Below are 20,608 nucleotides of genomic sequence, written 5' to 3'. Positions count from 1 at the left end.
ACCCTGCGCCCTAGCTACCCCGGTGCTTTTCTGACCGGAAGAGCAAGAATTACATTTAAAAAAAAAAAAAGTATGCTTATCCTTGGCCTTAGTGACATCTCCTTCCATTAGAAACAACATTAGCTAGAAAAAACAAACAAACAAACAAACAAACAAACAAACAGTAGGTTTCTTTCTAAACTAAGTGATCCAACCCAACCAAGGGCCTTTTTTTCCCCCTGAGACGGGGTTTATCTGTGTAGCCCTGGCTGTCCTGGAACTCACTTTGTAGACCAGGCTGGCCTTCAACTCAGAAATCTGCCTGCCTCTGCCTCCCAAGTGCTGGGGTTAAAGGTGTGTGCCACCACGCTTGGCTCCAAAGGCCTTTCTTAACAATGCCCCAGGTAGTATGAACTTTAGAATTTTGCTATATTATATTATGCAATATTATATTATATTTATTATATTATATTCTCTTTACTCTTCGTGCAACTTTGAATTTTTAACAGTTAAAAGATTTCTGGGATTTTTGTTTTTGGGTTTTTTTTTTGTTTTTTTAAGACAGGGTTTCTCTGTGTAGCCCTGGCTGTCCTGGAACTCACTCTGTAGACCAGGCTGGCCTCAAACTAGGAGATCTATCTGCCTCTGCCTCCTGAACGCTAGGATTAAAAGCATGTGCCACCACCACCCTGCTAAAAGTTTTTTAAAGGACTAAAACATGATGGAGAAAACTCCATCTAAAACCAAGTTAGGAGGCTCCTAAGACTCTGGAATTCTGGGTCTTTGTAAACACTGACATTTCCCTGCAGACTGGATTTCTTAGAAACTGGAAAGCTAAGCTCTTCAGAGTTGGTATGAATTCTAGGGAGAGGAGAAGAAAGAAGGAGGGGATGTACAGATGAAAAGAGAACAGAGCATACTGAGCAAGTGCAATTTAATGGACCTTATTTGAATCCTAATGTGACTATGTCACTATAAACAAAAACCTTAGTGACACATGGAAATTTAAATATGCTTGGATATTTTAAATCAATCAGTATTAATTCTGTAGAATGAAATAATTTTTAGATTTTTAGTGCTTTTCTTTTAGAGATACATATTGAATTATTTATGGATAAGATAAACCTTTCTTCAAATAATGTATTTTTAGGTGGGAATACTACACAGTGATTATTACTCAACAATGGTGCAGGCCCCACTGCCAAAGAGAACCATCTCTAGGAACTGAGCAGCAGTTAGGGATATTATGGAGGCTCCCATAAGCTGAGCCCAGCTTCCCAGCACTGCAAACACTTCTGAAAAGAAATAAAGGGGACCCCCCCCAAAAAAAAAACAGACACAAGCAAGTGCTACCTCCTCTCTTTCTAGAAACAGAGAAAGAGTCTTTGCTAGAAGGGGTTGTGTTTAATGATGGAAAAGCTGCCTATATTCCATAGGATTAGGGCTTTTTCTCACTCATTTTGGAGGTAAAGAGTAAGTGAAGAATACAGGGTGTCTAGGGCCTGGCCCTGCTGGAGGATCCAGAGAACAACATTCTCTCTTTTCTTCCCTGTGTCTGAGGTTGTTGTCCTCAGAATACCAAGAACTGTCTGGCTAAAGCTGCCCAAAGTGATGACTTGAGCTAAGCTTCTAGAGACGTCTCACTCTGTGCCCTAGAATTATGGCTTTCCTCATCTTCCTCCTCAGTGGCCTGAAGAATCCTCAGCAATTTGAGCTCAGGGTTCCAGCCAATGCCGTCCATCATTGCAGAAAGGTTATTGAGGTTTCTGTCTTTTCTGGAAGCCTTGACTCCCACCATAGTCTCCGCATCATCATAAAGGTTCTGGTAAACTGTTTCATATAGTACAGCACCTGAAAGAAGACCCAACCATTAACAGCATGACAGATTTCTCCCAAATGACTGTAACAAGCAGCACTTCAGGAAAGACCAGGATCTCTTTAGCACTTCTCCAAAGGATAAAGGCTGCACTCACATCTACAGACCAAATCCCATTCCTGAAAAGCCAGTCACCCTGACTCGCACAGGATCAGCTCTCCCCACCCTCAGGCACTTACTAAGACAGTTCCACTTACTCTCTGGACTGGCGTAGTATTCTGTGTAGTACTTGTCAAACTCATACACCTCTTCTAAGGACACCTAAAATTCATTAGGGTAAGCAGAAGAAATGTGAATCTAGACCTTAGCTAACTAAAAGAGTTTTCGAAAACACACTTATCTTGGGGGAATTGGACATCTAAGACAGGGTAAAGACCCACTGCCTGGAACTGAAAGCAAGGCCATCTCACACACATTTTGCTTCCCAGATCAACCAGATGAAACTAGGGCCACTTCTCCCCATTTCCAGAAATCAACTAAGTGAGCCCTGCCTCCAGAGATGGCTGCCAGAATAGCCACTTCTCTCATCAAGAGACGTGGTCTAGTTTTACTCCTGGGAATTTGAGTGAAATGGTGACTTCTTCAACCAATAAATGGTATAAGAAGTAACACTGTTTTAGCTCTAAATCAATTGCTTAAGGAACAACTAAAAAAAATGATTAATAATTAAAGGGGGAAAAAAAGGCTAGAGGGATGGCTCGGCAGTTAAGAGAAATTGTTGCTGTTGTGGAGTTTAGTTCCTAGCAACCACATCAGAAAGCAAACATCTACCCCTCAATTCCAAGTCAAATTCCGGGTGATCTGATGCTCTCTTGTGGCCCCTGTTGTGGGTTCAAGTCCCAACTCATGACACGAGGTGGGACTTGAACCCACACTGTCAGCACTTCACATCCACAATACACATTTTCTCCCTCTCCCTCTCCCTCTCCCTCTCCCCCTCCCCTCCCCCTTCTCCTCCCCTCCCCTCTGTCTGTCTCTGTTTCTCTGTCTCTGTCTCTCTCTCTCTCTCTCTCTCCTCTCTCTCCCCCTCTATCTCTAGCAATGCACATACACAAAATAAAATGTGTTTTTAAAAGACAGAAAATGACTGGTTTGTCATTAAGCATGAATAAACCACTTAGAAATCGTAGAAGAGAACACAGACAACTATGCTAGTCACCCCTCCCAGCAGCACCAAACGACCTCAGGTAGGAGGAGAATGACTGTCCAGTCAACCCACAGACCTATGAGCTTGTAATTAGTTTTGAGGAGGCTGAGGCAGAAAGATCAAATCTGAAGTCATCCTAGGCTACTTAGCAAGGTCTAGGCTAGCCTGGGCTACATAACAAGATCCTGTCTCAAGAAAAAACTAATAGATCATCTATGCGTGTACTTTGAGGTAGTTTGCTACACAGTAAGAGATGGTTGAAACTAGGCCCCAGCAGAGGCCTTGGTGGACACTCACATGTGTCTCTGCAGATGTTTTCTCTATATCCTCTTCTTCCCACTGCTTTTGTTGATCTTCCTGTCCTGATATTCTGAGTCCTACACTGTCATGGAAGAAATGGCCCGACGTGGTTTCTTCCCCTGGAACAGAACCAGCAGGGAATATATATTCATTCATGTTCCTTCTTCAGGAAATAGTCTCCTTGCCATGGCTATCAGGGAATATTCTCAATGCCATGGTTATCTGGGGATATTCTCAATGTCAAGGTTAATGACGACATGATAATCAGAGACAGAGTCCAGGAAGCAAGGGTGTGTCTGTGTCCTTAGCAAAGATGATAAATGCTGTGACTTTCAGGAAAGCCCTTAAGACTGTGAGAAAGAACTCTAAAAACATGAGTTTAAAATATATTAACAGGATTTCTCAACTCTGCAAAATATAAGGATGCAATATGAATTATATGAGAGGCTTCACAGACCTAAAGGAACAGGGACAGCTCCACTAGGAGCCAACTTGTCAGGAAGATATGAAGGAAGAAGAATAAGAGATTTGGAAAATGATTATAGGCCAAGATCTCACCCAGATAAGTTTATTGTTTGTGCTTACAAAAGCAGGCAGTTTCCAGAGTTCAAGGCCAGCCTGGGACACAGCTAATTTAAGGCCCAGGCATGGTAGGAACAGCTTATTTTCTGTGCTTTCAAAGGCAGGCAGGTCTCTGAATTCATTTGCAATGTAAAGAAAAATGTGCTTGCTGTCTTTCCCTAGGAATCAAGGGACTAAGGTCAAAAAATTCTGATTAGCTGGGCAGTGGTGGTGCACACTTTTAATCCCAGCACTTGGGAGCCAGAGGTAGGCGGATTTCTGAGTTCGGGGCCAGCCTGGTCTACAGAGTGAGTTCCAGGACAGTCAGGACTATACAGAGAAACCCTGTCTTGAAAAACAAACAAACAAACAAACAAAAAACCAAACAACAAAACAAAAATCTGATGATTAGTGGAATAATCTAAAGGGAACCTGGGGTGAAGGGCTGAATTGATATGTAAATAAAAGACTAGGCTTTGATCTGTGAGAGCTGAGCTGTTTGGATGAGCTTTTTCACAGAGAAAACTGTGTTGAGCAGAACAGAGGCTGTTAGCTTGTGCCCACAATTTGACTTCAAGGCATTTCTTTTGCAGATCTCAAGCCCCACCCCTTCTTCAGAACCCCTCCCCAAGCCAAGGCTGGTCCTTGGCACTGTTGGAATTATGTGACCTAGTAATACAAAGCCAGTTCAGTCTTCTCCTTATTGGCACTTCATGTCCCATTGCTGGAATTCTAGCCGACCCCTAGAGTAGCACCCTATTCAGGACGAAATGAGACCTTGGTAGTGGGGAGTGGAACCTTGTGAATTCCTTTCTGTCAAGGTGTGTCTTTAATACATATATATGCATTTTTAAAAATGTACTTATTTATGAGTTTCCATACCCTGGGCCTCAGCCTCTTCTACTTCCAACCAAAGGCTCAGAATCCTTTGTAGACCTGCAGGCTAACAGATGTTGCTGATACCAGAGACGATAGTGAGACAGGACACAAAGCAAGAGGTCTCAGGTACGTCTTGCCTGATTCCACTCAGGACCCCAGATTTCAGAGAGAACTCTGAAAATCCTGTTGTTTGCAGAGAAAAGCCAGCAACACACAGTCTGAACAAGGAAGAACAATCTTACAAGATTCAGAGTGAGTCTTCCTTGGCCCTTCCCACTCTGCATTCAAGCTGGGAAATTCGGCCAAACGGTACTACATGTATCCCTCAGTCATATGAGATCAGAGCTCCAAAATGAGATGTACTATTCTAGGTTTCAACATGAACACTAGTCAAAAACAGGTTGCCTGTTGAGTATTGGCTACTGTTGAAACAATGTGTTGACTGCCAGCTGAACCCCAGAACTTGTGTGGAACTTAGTGTGGACACCAGAGGGCTCTTGAGAAAAGGATCTGTCTATGGAACCTGAATTCCCAACCCTCCTGCCTCAGCCTGTGAGGTATAGTATAGGCATGTATCCCTGCACCCCGGCATCACTCTGTTCTTTCTAAAGCAAGGTCTAAAGAAACTCCAACTATGAGTCAGTCCTCTCTCAGATGCCCACGTGAAGAGGCACATGGCCTAAGCTGCTTGTTCAGTGTCTATCCAGTTCGAGGATGACCTGGGATGGGCCAGCTGGCCAGACTGAGCTTTCCCAGAACAAGTCTGAATGCCTGACAGAGGTAAGTTTCAAAGTGACAAAAGGATGCTTGACTTCTGCCCTTTGCCACATCCCAGGATTCTACTTGACTAAGCAAAGGGAGGGTTATAAATGTTGACGTATACATACCATACTGGCCCTTGACTTTTCTCTTGGCTTTCTTCTTAGCCTCCTAAAACCAACATGAGAAGGAACTGAATTAGGAGTTTGGGAAGTGAAGAAAACTTTTGCAAAAAGAAAGAATTTGAAATGACTGTCAGCGCAATCTCATCCCCACAGCCGGCAGCCAGGGGAGAACCCTCCTCCTAGGTATCCCTTCCCAGCCCACGCCACACCCACATCCCACAGGCTTCCCTCAAGACTCTACCTGTTTCTCAGTAAAGGTTTTCACCTTCTCCTGCTGCATCAAGGAATCTGGCAACCAGAAAAGCTGGCTCAGTCCTCTCCCCCACTGGCATCCCACACCTTCTGCTAGGTTACCTACAGTGACCAGCCTCACTATGGTGACTTTTCCTTCCCTGACCAGGACCAAGCAAGAAGCTGCTCTGAAACTGGAGTTTCCTGAGTTCTTCACGTGACTATGGCAGGAAACAGAACTGAACAGGGACCATGTGACATTAGAGAACTCTGTGGTGTTGAGGGCAGGGTGGTACCTGAAGATCCATGCCCAGCAAGGCCCTCACCTCCCTTCAGGTTGGGTCGAAGCTTCCTCAGACGAGCAGGATACCTCAGTGCTGGTCTCTGCCGGTGGTAGGGGTTAACAAAATGCCTTTCTGTGGGTCTTTCTTTGCCCCAAATACATGTATCTACCTAGTCTATAAACATTTTCTGAGAAACCAATGTTTGGCAGCAGGATTGTAGCAAAGTCCAAGGACAGAAGGAAAGGAGTTAGAACCAGAGGCATCCCTCCCCTTGCCCATCCCCCTATGCTGACTTCCACTTCCATACAATCCAGCCCTCTGATCTACAAGGCCTGGGTCCAGAGTAGCAGAGCAGACCAAAGTGTAAACAGAAAACCAATTCTGCCTTGAAGACCGATGGGCTTGATCTTCTCGTAGGCCTCCTCTGAGGCGTGTGGCTCTTACTTGCAGGGTGAGGCGTTGGATAGTCAGATACATCTTAGATGAGATAGCACTTTCGGGTCGCCTCCTTTCCAGGGGAAGACTCTTTCTCATCTTGGACAACTCTATCTTCACCTCAGGGCCAATTATGGATTTCTCATGTGCCAAGATGCTAAAGGGGACAGAGACAGCAGACAGTCAGCAGCATCTCTTCTCAGAGAGTGGGGCTAAAGAGAAAGACAAAAAGGGCTGACATCTGAAGACATTTCCCCTTTGGCTCTAGAAAGGCTTGCATGGCCTCCCTCAGTAATGCATTTCCTGCTTAACTAGCATGACCACAACTGAGTCTCTTAAGGGCTTGCTGTATGCCAGGCTCCTGTGCTCTATATCACTCACCCCTTCCAGCACCCAAGGGCAGATGTTATCACCTTCCTCAGTGTGTAAATGAGGAGTGCTAAGCAGAAATGAGCTGAATAAGTTACCAATATTCACAAAGCCAGTTAAGTTTCAATATACAATTCAAAGGTGTCACACTCCTAACCACATACACCATTTTGCCTCCCAAATGGACAAATGTCCATAATTAATCTGTGGGGGAAAAAAAGGAGAAGAGAATTTCAAATGAAAGTGCACATAATGTGCTCTGCCCAAGCCCAGTAGATGGTCAGCATTGGATGGCGATGGCAGTGGTGACTGTCACCCTGCCTGTCAGTAGACACAAACAAGCAGGGTTGCAGCTGGCTCCCTGTTCTCCTCAGAGCACATGGTTTTGCCTTTACTCAGCTTCAATGAAAAGCAGGGTCTGGCTTTCTCCATCCGGCTCCACGGTGCTCACCACTCCTCCAGCAGGTCCTGGGGAAGCATGCCAGCTTGAGCCCATAGTGGTATGGCTTCAGAACTTATTTGCTCCAAGTGGTGTTCTGGGGAGGGGGGAGGTACAATCGCCGCTGGACTTCTCGAGTACTGCCTTCCAGGGTAATACAGAGATGGCTTGCTTTTCTGGAAGAGACACAATGCAAGGGACTCTCTGAAGCGTCCTTGTCAAGCCTGTTTCTTCCCACCAATATTCCTCCCTGACAAATGATGCTCCTTGATTCCTGACAGTGTTAATTTGATGGAATTAAAACACTGAGGGTGGCAGGCAGCAGGACTCAGTGGTAAACAGCCCTTGCTGCACAAACTGGAACCCATGCTGGAAGGAGAGAATCGACTCCCAAGACTCATCCTTTGATGTCTATACCCATACACACACACACAAAATAATTATGATGATGATGACAATGATGATGATAATGACAATGATGATGTCAACGATGTTGATGGCGATGATGTCAACAACAGTAAATAAAAACATTAAATAGATCAGTGAAGTACCCTCTGGATATGTCTGTAAGGGTTCCAAGGCCCTTACAGGAGTGTAAGGAGTGGATTGTCCTTTAATGAAGTCATAACTTGATGGAGAATAACTGGGAATCAGTTAGGGGAAGTAGAGCCTGGTTGGTGGCAACAGGCATGTAGACACATGGCCCTAGAGGCCACATCTCTCCCTAGCCCCTTCTTGCACTCCCTTCTCTCTGCAGCCAGTCTATCACGACCTGAGCATCTTCTGCCTCATGCTCCTACCATCCCAACACTACCAGACTCATGAGACCAAGCAACCACGTGAGTGGACAGGAATCTCTTCTCCTGTGAAGTTTCTCTCTTAGGTATTTTGGCGACAGCCACAACAACAAATAACACACAGGCCTCCTTCAATGTCCCCACTTCTTCTCCATCATGAAGGACACCCAACTCTCTTGCTGGACTTCTAGTATCCTATTCCATTGAGATCAAGCCAAGATCAATTTGCTTTTCTGGAGAGGCCATTCCTTTATCCACTGAACAAATTAACAATAACCATCTAATGAGATGCCAGACAGAAAACTGAAGTGGGGATTGGTTAAGGAAGGAAGTGGAGCAGGGACGACTTTGAGGGATACAGGCCACATTTACCAGGAAGGCAGGTTTGGAAACCCAGATCTTAGTAACCCCTGGTCCACTGGAATACTGCCCCATCACACTGGGGATTAGCTTGCCACTGACAAAAGTCCTCCCTGGATGGCCAGTGCTTCCTCTGTCCTTACCTTCCTACAGAGAGTAGACAGGGAAGGGATCTGAAGCCATCTGCAGCTATTCTTAAAGAAAGGGTTTCTTTTACCTTTTGGGTAATGGAGTTTGTCCATTCATATAAGAGGGTGCGTTAGGGGTGGGAAAGCCATCAACCCTACAGAATCACTTCATAAGGGATAAAGCCCAGAACTCACCTTTCGCAGTTTCTTTCTCCTTTTCTTCCCAGGCCATCTGGAAACATCAGTCTTTTGAACTGGGCTTAAAATAAGAAAAACCAGAACTTATTCCCAGATATTTTAAATAGAGACACTAAGGCCATCTGTAAGTGACAAGCCTGGAGATGGCAGGAAGCTACAGGTTTCTTCTCCCATATATCCACCATTCTATCCCTGGCCCACCTTCCACACATTTCCTTTACATGTAAAACAAACAAACTTCTATGGCTCACATCAGTGACAGCGTAATGTACACATACAAATGCATGTGTAAGGAAGGACTATTTGGGCACAAAGAGAAAATGGGGAAAAAATTCTCAAGGTTGCTAAAAATGAGGAGGCTGCTTTGTTATTACGGTTTTAACTTAGTCACTTAACAAGAACTGGAACATTAGTGATTGTTAAGGAAAAGCCAACACCTTTTCTACAGTAGTCAGTGCTAGCCAACCTCTAAGCCTCCCTGCTACTTAGACACAGTCTGATATACTATTCATTCTGTATCAATGCCCTAGGCCTTGGGGCTGAGATCAGAATTTTATATGTTTTACAGAGGGCTCTTTTCCTCGTTTTTGAGGGGAAACAAAACAAAATAATAATAATTAAAAGCACAAATGTTTCTTTTTAAGTGAGAGTCTTTTTTACATGTATTTATTGAGGGGGCTGAGGCTTCACATGCCACTGTGCAATGTGGGGATCAGAGAACAAGTTGTGGGAGTCACTTCTCTCCGTCTATCCACATGTGTTCCAGGGATCAAACGCAGGTCACTGGGATTGGTGGGAAGGGTCCTTGCTTGCTAAGTCATCTCATGGGTCCAACACTTATTTATCTTAAACCTCACAAACAAATTTAGCTTTGGGAGGAAGGACAGCAAGATGGCTTAGCAGGTAAGGGTGCTGTCACCAAGCCTGATGCTGAGTTTGGTCACTGGAACCCACATGGTGGAAAGGAAGGAGAATACCGCCTACTGCAATTTCTCCTCTGATTTTCTTTCCTTAGTCATCCTGTGACTTCCGCATAGGCTCTTGGCATACTGCTAACCCCTTAGTAAATAAATGTTTAAAAAAAAAAGTGTAAAGTCATGCCCAACGACCTGAGTTTGATCTCTGGATTTCATCTCACATGGTAGGAGAAGAACCAACTTCTACAAATTGCCTTCTGCCCACTACACCTGTGTTATGACACACATGCATGTATGTACATATAAAACAGTAAATGTAGTAAGTAACCTGGACCACCCTGTCTCTGCTATTTACTTCCATATAGAATTTGAAGTGGAGAATTCCCACAGCATGCATCTCACAGGACATCACAACAGAACCCCAGTGTAGAAAGAGGCAGGAGCAAGTCGTGGTCACTTTCTGTGTTTGGCCTGCTGCTGCTTATAATGAGATAGCGAAGAGGGAGATCACAAAAGGGAGGGGGTGTGCAGAAGACCTCAGGGAGTTTAAGGCGCTCGGGCATCAAGGTCTCTAAGTTCTAGAGAAGACGCTCACCTCATGTCCTTCTCTGTGTCTTCTGGAACCCAGGTCACAACCATGTTTCTGACATCTTCAGAGAGAGGAAGTTTTGCTTCATTCAAATTCAACACTGAGAGCTAGCAACAGAGAAACAATGGGATCTGAGGCCCAGCCTCCTGCTGAAACTAAGCTCAGGGCCAAACCTTGCTATGCTCACCAAAACAAACTGGTGATTCAGAAAATAATTTAAAAAAAAAAAAAAGAAGAAAGAAAGAAAAGCAGACATTTGTGGTGCTGGAGAGATGGCTCAGTGGTTAAGAGCCCTTGTTGCTCTTGCAGAGAATCTGGGTTTGGTTCCTGGCATCTACACAGTAGTACATAACCACTCATAACTCCAGTTCCAGGTAATCTGACACCTTCTTCTGACCTCTACACACATCAGGCATAGACACAGTACACATGCACACACGCAGGCAAAACACTCATACATGTAAAATAAAATAATAAAATTGAATAGAAAAAAAAGAGGCATTTCTAATCCCCCAAATCATCTTCAGAGTACTCTACCCTCCTATATCGGATACCAATACACGTACTTCTCACGGGGAGGAATTTTTAAACAATAACCTTCCTTGCTTCTCCATGACATTAGTATAGAATTTAGGAAAGCCAACCCATCTTCCCTGAGGATAGGGATACTATCCCTTCTACTGGTCCACTCACTGCAAAACCTTAGGTCCCCTGCAGGTGATGCAGCCTGAAGTCTGGCAGCAGAGATATACTGAGTGCTGGTAACCAAGGTTTCTTCCTGTAGTTCACCCTGTCTATAATTACAGATACCCAGATGAGTTAGCGTGCTCATTTCTCCCACCCTTGGGACTGATCACACGGCACTAGAGCTCAAGGAAATCCTGTACATCATCTAACCCGTATTTCATTTAAGGCTTTTTTCAAAGTTATCAAGAAAAAAATCTTTTGCCTGCTGGTCAGAACTGACTTAGGAAGGCAGAAATGGGTTCTAGGGCAGCCTGATCTACATAGTAAGTTCCAAGCCAGCCAGGACTACATAGTAAGACCCTGTCTCAAAACAAAACAAAAACAACAAAACAAAAACAAGCAAACAAAACCAAGAAGGAAGAAAAATAAAGGAAGGGAGAGAACAGGACAGAAAGTACCACAATACTTCCCCTATGGTGGGGACAAAAGTTATTCTATGCTCCTTTTGACTGTAAAATCTAACTTTTAAAAAAATTTTTTAGTTATATAAAATAATGAATTTCATGATGACATTATCATATATGTATATAAAATTTCTATCTAACCATGGATCACAGTTTTTAAAGTCAGAAAGCCATCAGACTAGATGGCCTTAAGGCCTATTTTAAGACTGACATTTCGCCGGGCAGTGGTGGCGCACGCCTTTAATCCCAGCACTCAGGAGGCAGAGGCAGGCGGATTTCTGAGTTTGAGGCCAGCCTGATCTACAGAGTGNGCTACACAGAGAAACCCTGTCTCAAAAAACTAAAAAAGAAAGAAAGAAAGAAAGAAAGAGAGAGAGAGAGATAGAGAGAGAAAGAAAGAAAGAAAGAAAGAAAGAAAGAAAGAAAGAAAGAAAGAAAGAAAGAAAGAAAGAAAGAAAGAAAAAAGAATGTCTACTTAAAAGCTGGACATGTTCTATATAGACAGAGAGAAAATCCTTCCCTATTCAAAACATTCACAAATTACTCTGGGGTCTCTAAATACAGTGTAGCATGTGAAGTTGTTAGCACAGAGCCTTGTATACAGTAAGGACCCAATACTAGACAGCTCTTACCAGTCTCCTCATTCAAACTACATCTATCCTGAAGAATAATATTGGGGATGGGGAAACAGGTCAGGGAGAAGACCCAGGGCTGATTCCTAGCTCACAACCATCTATAACTCCAGCTCCAGGGGACCCAAGGCCCTCTTCTGGCCTTGGAGGGCAGGCATCAGGTACACACATGGTGCATACACATACAGGCAGGCAAAACAACCACACAGAAGAAAATAAAAAATGTGGGCTGGCGAGATGGCTCAGTGGGTAAGAGCACTGAAGGTACTGAGTTCAAAACTCAGCAACCACATGGTGGCTCATAACCACCTATAATGAGATCTGACGCCCTCTTCTGGTGCGTCTGAGTCCAGCTACAGTGGACTTATTTATAATAATAAATAAATCTTTGGGCCAGAACGAGCGAGACCCACTGGAGTGAGCGGGGTTGACCAGAGTGAGCAGAGGTCCTAAATTCAATTCCCAGCAACCACATGAAGGCGCACAACCATCTGTACAGCTACAGTGTACTCATATACATAAAGTAAATAAATAGATCCTTTTTTAAAAAAAGAAAAGGAAATGTTTAAGAAACAATAAAATCAAAGGCAAAATATCCCCACAAATAAAGAGAAAATGTAGAGGAAGCAACCTTTTCAACTGTGACTTACTTTGAGAGGCCTAGGAGAACGGCTAGTCACATCTTTGTCACGTAAAGCCTTCGGAGACCTGGAAAAAATATGTTCCAAGATTAAAACTAGAGACAAAGGGGGAAAGCCAGTGAAACAACAAAGTTTATATTCTGAAGAAAGTCCATCTATTTACTATGAAGGCTCTGGATTTTTTGTTGTTGTTGTTTAAGATTTTATTTCTTCTTTTATGTAGCAACAGTACATTGTTGGGGTCTTCAAACACAACAGATGAGGACATCAGATCCCATTACACATTGTTGTGAGCCACCATGTGGTTGCTGGGAATTGAACTCAGGACCTTTGGAAGAGCAGTCAGTGCTCTTAACCACTGAGCCATCTCTCCAACCCAAAGGTCCTGGATTTAATACTGTCAGCAAACACAGGTAACCACTCCATGCGTGTCATACACTGCACTTTATAACTATCCATCTCATCCAACTTAATCCATAGCCCAGGCCCTCTCTTTGTAGCTATACAGAACTAGGCATGGTGCCCTAAATAACAGTGTACTAAGGGCCATTTGCTGTGCAAGCCTGGCTACCTAGCCTTGATCCTGGACACCCACACTGGAAACGTAGAGCCCATTCCCAAAAGTTGTCCTCTGACTTCCACATGTGCAGTGTCCTGCCTGGATGCTTGTAAACACACACACACAAAGAGAAAAAGACATCCTGTTAGTACTCTTTTATATCATTTACTCCTTATTTTTAAAGACAACTTAACATTATGAATGAAAGAGTAATATGGAAGTATGTGAAAACAAAGACTCCACATGTCCTGGTTCATGAAGTCTCCTGGGATGGAGAGCTCAATTTCCACTCTTATTTCTGCAGCTCAGCTTCCTCCGTGCTCACGGCATTCCTGCTCAATGTTCCTGAAGAACATCCTCTCCTTTGCAGGTCCTGCATGTGCTATTCCTAGAGTTTGGAAGCTTCTTCCTGCCGACTTCCCGCATGCAGGCCTCCTCCTCCTCCTGTGCTGCTCTAAGTTCAGGCTTGGGTCCAATGCTTGCTGTGCACATGGGGGTGCCCTAGGTTAGGAAGCCTTGCCTGTGCTTCCATAGCCCCGTGGCAGCCCTTTTAGGACATTCCACACTGGATACCCCTGATTGCTGGTGGGTTTTCCCTCCCCAGCTGGGAGGAAAGCCCAGATACCATCTTATTCCCATGAGACACACGAACTCCTGTTGGATCCCAGCACCCAGCCTGGAAACCCCACCACCACCACCACCACCACCACCACCACCACCACCACCACCACTACAACTATATCCGTGAACTGCATACATAACTAAACAAAGGATGCTGTGACTCCTGCTTTCAAAGGGTGTAAAATCCAGATGAGCGAATAGGGTGCAGGGTTGGGACATATCCACAAGCTCGGCAGGAACGACCACAGCTGGAAGACTTCAGCAGAATCAGCGCTCTGGGAGAACGGGAAGGTGTGAAACTCAGCCTTGTGAGTGGAGGACATATTCAGTCACTCAACAGGAACCTGAGCTTCCACTCGAGACACAGGAAGGAAAAGAGCGCTCAGGCTCTGTCCTGGGCCCTCTGGTGCTCTTAACCATAAAGCCATCTTTCCATCCCTCAGCACTGACATTTCAGTGAAACGAGACCGTGAACTGATGTCCCCTCTCCCAAAGCCACAGTGACATGAAGAAGTCTATGGTAGGATGGATGGCTAATTTTCTGATTATGGAGCGTTGGGATGTTACAGGTCCACAGCCAAATTCTCCCAGGCTACCTTCCATTCCCTTTATAAGCATAAGCATTAACAAAAGCATCCAACCACTAACCAGCCAGCCAGCCACCTCTGTCAGGGCTCTACCATTTATATAGCCTCTGAAAAGTCCCCAGAATTCCAAATATCAAACACTTGCAAAAAGCATCTGCAGCTGGCAAAATCACATCCCTGCTAGAGGACGAGGCAAATCATAGTCATCTGCTGTGGACAGTTTGAAGCAGCTCCATATCCCACCCCTTAAAATGAAAACACATTCCTATAATATTTGTTTTTTTAAAAAAAAAAAAAAAAAAAAAACAAAAACAAAAACAAAAATTCTCACTACAGTGGTGCCCAGGAAAATGGCTGTTTATAAAGGTAAAGGGGGAAGTATCATGTTAGGGTGAGGTGTTTAACTGAGCATGCTTAGGTGAGCCAAAGGGGGCTTTTGTTTGCTGAGCTTCAGTACTCTGACAGCTGTGCCTTGGTAGTCAGCCTCAGGAGGAGCAAGTGGCTAAAAAAGGAACAGACCTTGAGGGCTAACTTTAGGAATCTAATCTAATGGATTTTTTTAGCAGTACAGAGGGAATGGGGGGGGGGGGGCCTGCCAGGGCCATATTTTCAATCTGGCTGGACCCTTCCGTAGGCTACAACTCCATAGTGAGCAAACTAGAAGGAAAAGATTGAGTGTGGAGATGGGGGAATCATTATTCCCAGAAGTGTAAGCTGATGGCCAGAATGTAAAAGTGTTGGAGGAGAGACGGGCTGGCAGAAGACCACACAAAGTCATATGGGAATAGTGTAGGACAAAGGCTGAGGCAGACAGCGAGAGCAGGAGGAAACCAGATGCAACAGAAGCTAGTGGGTGAGGGCTCTTGGCAGTGCTGGCACATGGGGCCTGGCAGGAGCAGAAGTGTGTTCTGCGCCTGTGTGCACAGATGTGGGGCCCAGTGTAGGTTCTGGCTGGACGTGAATGATGTTTTCCCAGGGTCCCGGTCCTAGCGAATTAGAGAGTAGTCCTAGTCTACCTTAAACCTGAGAAAAACTACCATATTGCTTACATGGACTAGAGAAAAGAAACCACTTAAAAGGCGGCCACTAGAGCTTGGACTCTGGACAGCAAGGTCTTTGTATTTTAAATGCTGAGTTTTCTACAGACTCTTACACTGCGATTTCATGTTTCAGCAAAACTGGGTCCCTAGACTCCTAGACTCTGCAAGAGATTAAACAAAACCCTAAGAGCTTACAAGTAGTTTTATATCTAAAACTCAATAAATAAAAAATAAATAAACAAATAAATAAGAAAGACAGCATGATCCAGGCATGGTGGTACATACTTTTAATCCCAGCACTTGGGAGGCAGAGACAGGTAGATCCCTGAGTTCAGGACCAGCCTAGTCTTCTTAGTGAGTTTCAGGACAATGGGGACTATGAAGAGACCTTGTCAAGAAAATAGGGCAGGTAGGCAGGTACGTGGATGCTGCTCTCTGCTGACCTGCAGAGGCTGACAAGCTTGCCCTATTAGCAGCTAAGTTGTGTCCTGACACTTAAAAATTCATTTGCTGAGTTCTTAAGCCCAGTATTTCAGACTGTGGCTATATTTGGAGACAGAGTCTTTAAAGAAATAACTAAGGCTAGATAAGGTCCTGTGGGTGGGTCCGTACCCAACAGTATTAGTATGTTTATAAAAGGATATTAGGGTTAAGACACCAAGAGCAAGGGCCACAAGAAGCCTGAGGGACATGATGCCATCTCCTAGGAGAGGGGCCAGAAAGAAACAGCTCTCTGACTCTTGATTTCAAATGTCAACCCTTCAGAACTCAGTGACAATGAATTTCATTAATTATATCACCCAGGCAACAGGCAAACTACCCTAGTCCTGGAACACTTGTTGGCAGTTTCCTTTTGGGTTCCCCTCTCTCCATTTACCACTGACTTAATTTTGGATAGATTCCATTTGGCTGTTTTGTTGTTAATGATACTAGAGATCAAATCCAAAACCTCATACATGCTAAGCCACATCCCCAGCCCTTAGTGTCTTCTTTTAAATGTAGCCTTCTCAGAGTCATCTATATGGATAAGAGAAGTGCAGACCTGGGATTTGGAGACACAGTTTGCTAAGGAAAGAGTCCGTGATAATTGACCTGCTCTGACGTTTGGAGGCTGGTTTCGACGATGAGGGACGATCTTTGGGGAAAGTAAATTCTGATGCTTGTTGCTGAGCCACCCTCTTCTGGGTCCACAAGCAGGTGTCCGAGATGTTTACAATTGTGAGTGTCGGGAGTTTATCTGAGAAAGCACACCAGAGCAAAACATGTAACCTGCTGCTTGGAGAAAAGAAACCAAACAGAAACAGCATGGGGCTTTGTGGAGAAGATGATGGAGGTTAGCTAACACACCTTCAGTTTCTCTGGGAGATTTGGGGGATGGGTCCAGGATCCTAGGATGGCCCCTCTCAATCCGTCGGAGAGATGCCCAGCACTGTGGATGCTGACAACCTGACAAGGTACAAACGGCTTCGTCCCACTGGGACTCATCTGCCACGTTCATAGCTATAGACAGGTTAAGACAAAATCCAATGTTGCAGTATTCTAGTCCTTTGGAGAGTTAGCAGCCACACACACACACACATAGGGGTTATTATTTTTATACATTAGACAGTCATGCGGTTCAGATTTCAATTTAAAATAAAATCATAGTTATCTATCAAATCCATATAAGTAAATGCTGGTCAAAAAAAAAAAAAAGAAAAAAGAAAAAAGAATTGAGAAACAAGTAAGAATAAAGGTGCCATGAGCTCAAATGGCAAGTCTGGGAGACTATCTTCAAAAACCCTTCTAAATTGCCATATCAAGTGACATGAGACTTACCCACTCAGCCTCAGTCTCACCTAGAAAATGGCAAGTCTGTTTCAGTAACTACAACAAAGACTGTACAGATGTTTAAAAACTCGCTTAATACCAGGCAGTTGTGGTGCACACCTTTAGTCCCAGTGCTTGGACAGGCAGAGAGGCAGGTAGGTCTCTGAGTTTGAGGTCAGCCTGATCTATAGAGACAATTCCAGAACAGCCAGGGCTACACAAAGAAACCCTGTCCCAAAACAAGCCAGATGGTGGCACACCCCTGGAATCCCAGCACTTGGGTGGCAGAGGCTAAGTGGATCTTGAGGCTAGACCAATCTACAGAGTGAGTTCAGACAGCTACATAGAGAAATCCTGAATTAAAACAATCAATCAAACAAAACAAGCAAAAATGCTTAATGCTGGATGCGGTGGGGTGGGCACACCTTAATGTAAGGGGGGAGGTTCTGTTGCTAGCATCTTGTTCCCCAGTTGGTTCTTAACTTGTCAATAAAGAAGCCAGGAACCAATTGCTGGATGGAAGGTACAGGTGAGTTTTGGGATCCCAAGAGAAAACAAAGAGATGCAGGGAAAGAGAGAGGGGCTTTTTCTGTCATGCTGTGGAATGAGAGGCATGCAGCAATCATGTAAGATCTCGGGGCAGCAAGGGTCTGCAGCCTCCAAAGATGTTTAATTTAATTGAACAAGCCACTAAGTTTAGGGCAGAAGGAGAAACAGAGATTATAAATTGGTTAGGGCATGCCTTTCCCGGCAGGAGGTATCTGTGCCTAGCAATTGTGCCACAAAAGGCAAGCTGTAAAGTGACAAGCTAAGTGTGTGTCCTTTATCCGAGGATTCAAGGGTCTTAGGTGGGGCTGGTAATGCAACCCTTCCCCCAGCAAGGGTCTCAGGAGTGGGCTGGTGGAGCAGTCAACTCCCAGAGCATACGGTGGGTAGAAAAGGAAGCTGGGTGAGAGCTGGGGGTGGCAAATCCCTGAAATAAGGGGGATGGAATGGAAGGGAGCCAAGGGTGCCAGAGCACAGTAGCTCCCCGGCAGAGGGGATACCTTAATCCTAGGATTTAGGGGGCAAAAGGAATCGGATCTCCATGAGTTTGGGGGTCCATCTTGGTCTACATAGTAAATTCCAAGACAACCAGAGCTATAGAGCGAGACCCTGACATCTCAAAAAACAAACACATTTTTGCTCCAATAATTCAAAATAACTATCGGAGCCAAATGCTCATAACTATAATCCCAGTGGCCCAGAAGACCAACGTAGAATGATTAATAGGAGTTTGAAGTCAGCCTGGGCTACATGTGTTATGCGCTATCCTTGGCTATAGCATGGGATCTTTGTCTCAAAAACAAAAATGAAAGCAGATCCAGGGAAATGGTTCAGTGAGTAAAAGCATTTGCTAGCAAACCTGATACTATGACTAGATCCACACGGTTTAATTGTAGGAATACACACACACACACACACACACACACACACACACACACACACACACACCAATTAAAGAAAACAAGAGGGAACTAGCAAGACACCAGGGATCTGAAGGAGGAAATGAGGGGCTTCTGATTAGGAAGGGAAGGGAAATAAATGCAGGAGGAGGGAGGATAAAATAACAGCCCAGAGACTACACAGTCCTCAACCCAAAAGTGTCTTCATCCACTGAGTCATCTCACCCTGTCCCCTTTCTAACTTGTAAGGACATTGTCCGTTTCTTCTTCTATTCAACACATTTACTGACTGTCAAATGAGTGGACCTGTTTGGGGCATAGAGAGCAGCAATAAACAATCTCTTTTCTAAGCAGCTTCTAATTTAAATTAAAGACAGGAATCTAGTGGCCTGGGCTGCACCTGGCCTAGGAATAACTTAGTTTGGCAGGCACTTTGAGCCAATGTTTTAAAAACTGAAATGGTCCAGAATGTTAGCTTTCTGGCTACTCTCCTAGATCACAAGGCCTGACAGCACCAGTTCTAGCTAAACAGTGGCTGGAACTAAGGCTTATGACATCTTTAATCCAGGCCTGTTCTAAGTGCAGAGTTCTTTCCACCAGAACAATCCCTCTGTATTGTTCATCATCCCAACCTTGTCGGGTTGTTTTTGTTTTGTTTCTCCAAATAGGGAAATACTTCTTTGTAATGTCCCCATCAAAAATTTTAAAAAACACGTTTTGGAACAACATGTTTTAAAAAGAAAGAGAGAGAGAGAGAGAGGAAGAAAAGAAGAGAAGAGAAGAGAAGAGAAGAGAAGAGAAGAGAAGAGAAGAGAAGAAAAGGAAATAATCCAGCATTAGTTCTCAGTAGGAGTATTTTTTTCAGTACTTAATTATACAACTTAAAGCAAGATTGTAAACGTAAAATCAAGTGATGATTTTTTATAAGAAAAATATACAATGAATCACTTAATGATTTAAAAAAATACAACTTTAACTTGGGCTTTTGAATGAGAATACAATGCATTATTCTTACAATCAAATGATTCTTGCGCTTTCAGTACCGAACCAGACCAAATTGAGCTCCGAAGTGTCATCAGGTGTCTTGTGATATTGCCCTCGTTACTGCTGTCCTAGTAAAGTAATGGCATTTTTTTAAACGAAATTTTAGATTAACACTTATCCTTAATACAATTATCACAAAGTTGTGAAGGGCATAAGGTTAAAGATGGACAATACTACTGCATCAATCGGTGCAATAGAATTGAATAAAAATCTACACTGAGTTCCGAGCCAAAAAAAAAAAGTGGGGGGCACTCAAGTGTCAGTCGTCCGCGATTTTGCGGGATCAAAGCAGATTCCAAAGGGTTACTACATTCTGAGCCTATGGAGACAATGCTGAGATTGCGAAAGCACGTTGAAGCTTTGGCCCCGCCCACCTCTTATAAAGAGGCCCCGCCCACTCGACAGTCCGAGTCCCGCCTCTCCGGGCTCAGTCTATGCCAACCTTTTCAAGCGAGGCACCAGGCCTCACGGTTGCCTAGCAGCGGCGCACGGCACCCTGGGAGAATCGACGGAAACCTCAGAGAGTCAAACTTAGTGTGGTGCGAAAGCTCTAGCGATGTGTAGTAAAGAAATAAGCCTGGAGTGGAACGTCCGGGATGCCGTGGAGGCGGATGGAAATTTCAATGGTCCTAAACCATGGCGACATGGAAAGCTGGGCTACACTGGGGACTTGTGGCGGGGCTGATGTAGCAGAGAGGCTGTGATG

The 20,608-nt window shown here is 44.3% G+C and overlaps 1 protein-coding gene across 1 annotated transcript; it reads right to left on the bottom strand.

Moving 5' to 3' along the window:
* Positions 1-1,389: 1,389 nt before the first annotated feature.
* On the bottom strand, positions 1,390-20,357 carry C4H9orf43 (chromosome 4 C9orf43 homolog). Its single transcript, XM_021161042.2, has 15 exons — positions 20,345-20,357; positions 19,874-19,970; positions 16,952-17,104; positions 16,697-16,841; positions 12,807-12,864; positions 10,380-10,480; positions 8,865-8,928; positions 7,397-7,560; positions 6,586-6,733; positions 6,184-6,241; positions 5,868-5,914; positions 5,630-5,672; positions 3,300-3,421; positions 2,053-2,116; positions 1,390-1,830 (listed from the first exon to the last, which is right to left on the bottom strand). The coding sequence occupies exons 2-15, from the start codon at positions 19,932-19,934 to the stop codon at positions 1,601-1,603; spliced, it is 1,458 nt and encodes a 485-aa protein (XP_021016701.1). The 5' UTR covers positions 19,935-19,970; positions 20,345-20,357; the 3' UTR covers positions 1,390-1,600.
* Between the last annotated feature and the right edge of the window lie 251 nt (positions 20,358-20,608).

This window comes from Mus caroli, chromosome 4, assembly GCF_900094665.2.
Source record: "Mus caroli chromosome 4, CAROLI_EIJ_v1.1, whole genome shotgun sequence".
NCBI lineage: Eukaryota > Metazoa > Chordata > Mammalia > Rodentia > Muridae > Mus > Mus caroli.
The sequence above is the reverse complement of the archived record's forward strand: the minus strand, read 5'-3'. Positions and strand labels throughout refer to the sequence as shown.

What these genes read in the sequence shown, in the direction of transcription:
- C4H9orf43 (XM_021161042.2), bottom strand. Translation starts at nt 19,934, where the DNA reads ATGACACTTCGGAGCTCAATTTGGTCTGGTTCGGTACTGAAAGCGCAA. An exon ending in GTTCTCCTAGGCCTCTCAAA is followed by an intron (nt 10,481 to 12,806) that starts GTAAGTCACAGT and finishes CTCTGTTGCTAG; the next exon opens with CTCTCAGTGTTGAATTTGAA. An exon ending in GACACAGAGAAGGACATGAG is followed by an intron (nt 8,929 to 10,379) that starts GTGAGCGTCTTC and finishes TCTTATTTTAAG; the next exon opens with CCCAGTTCAAAAGACTGATG.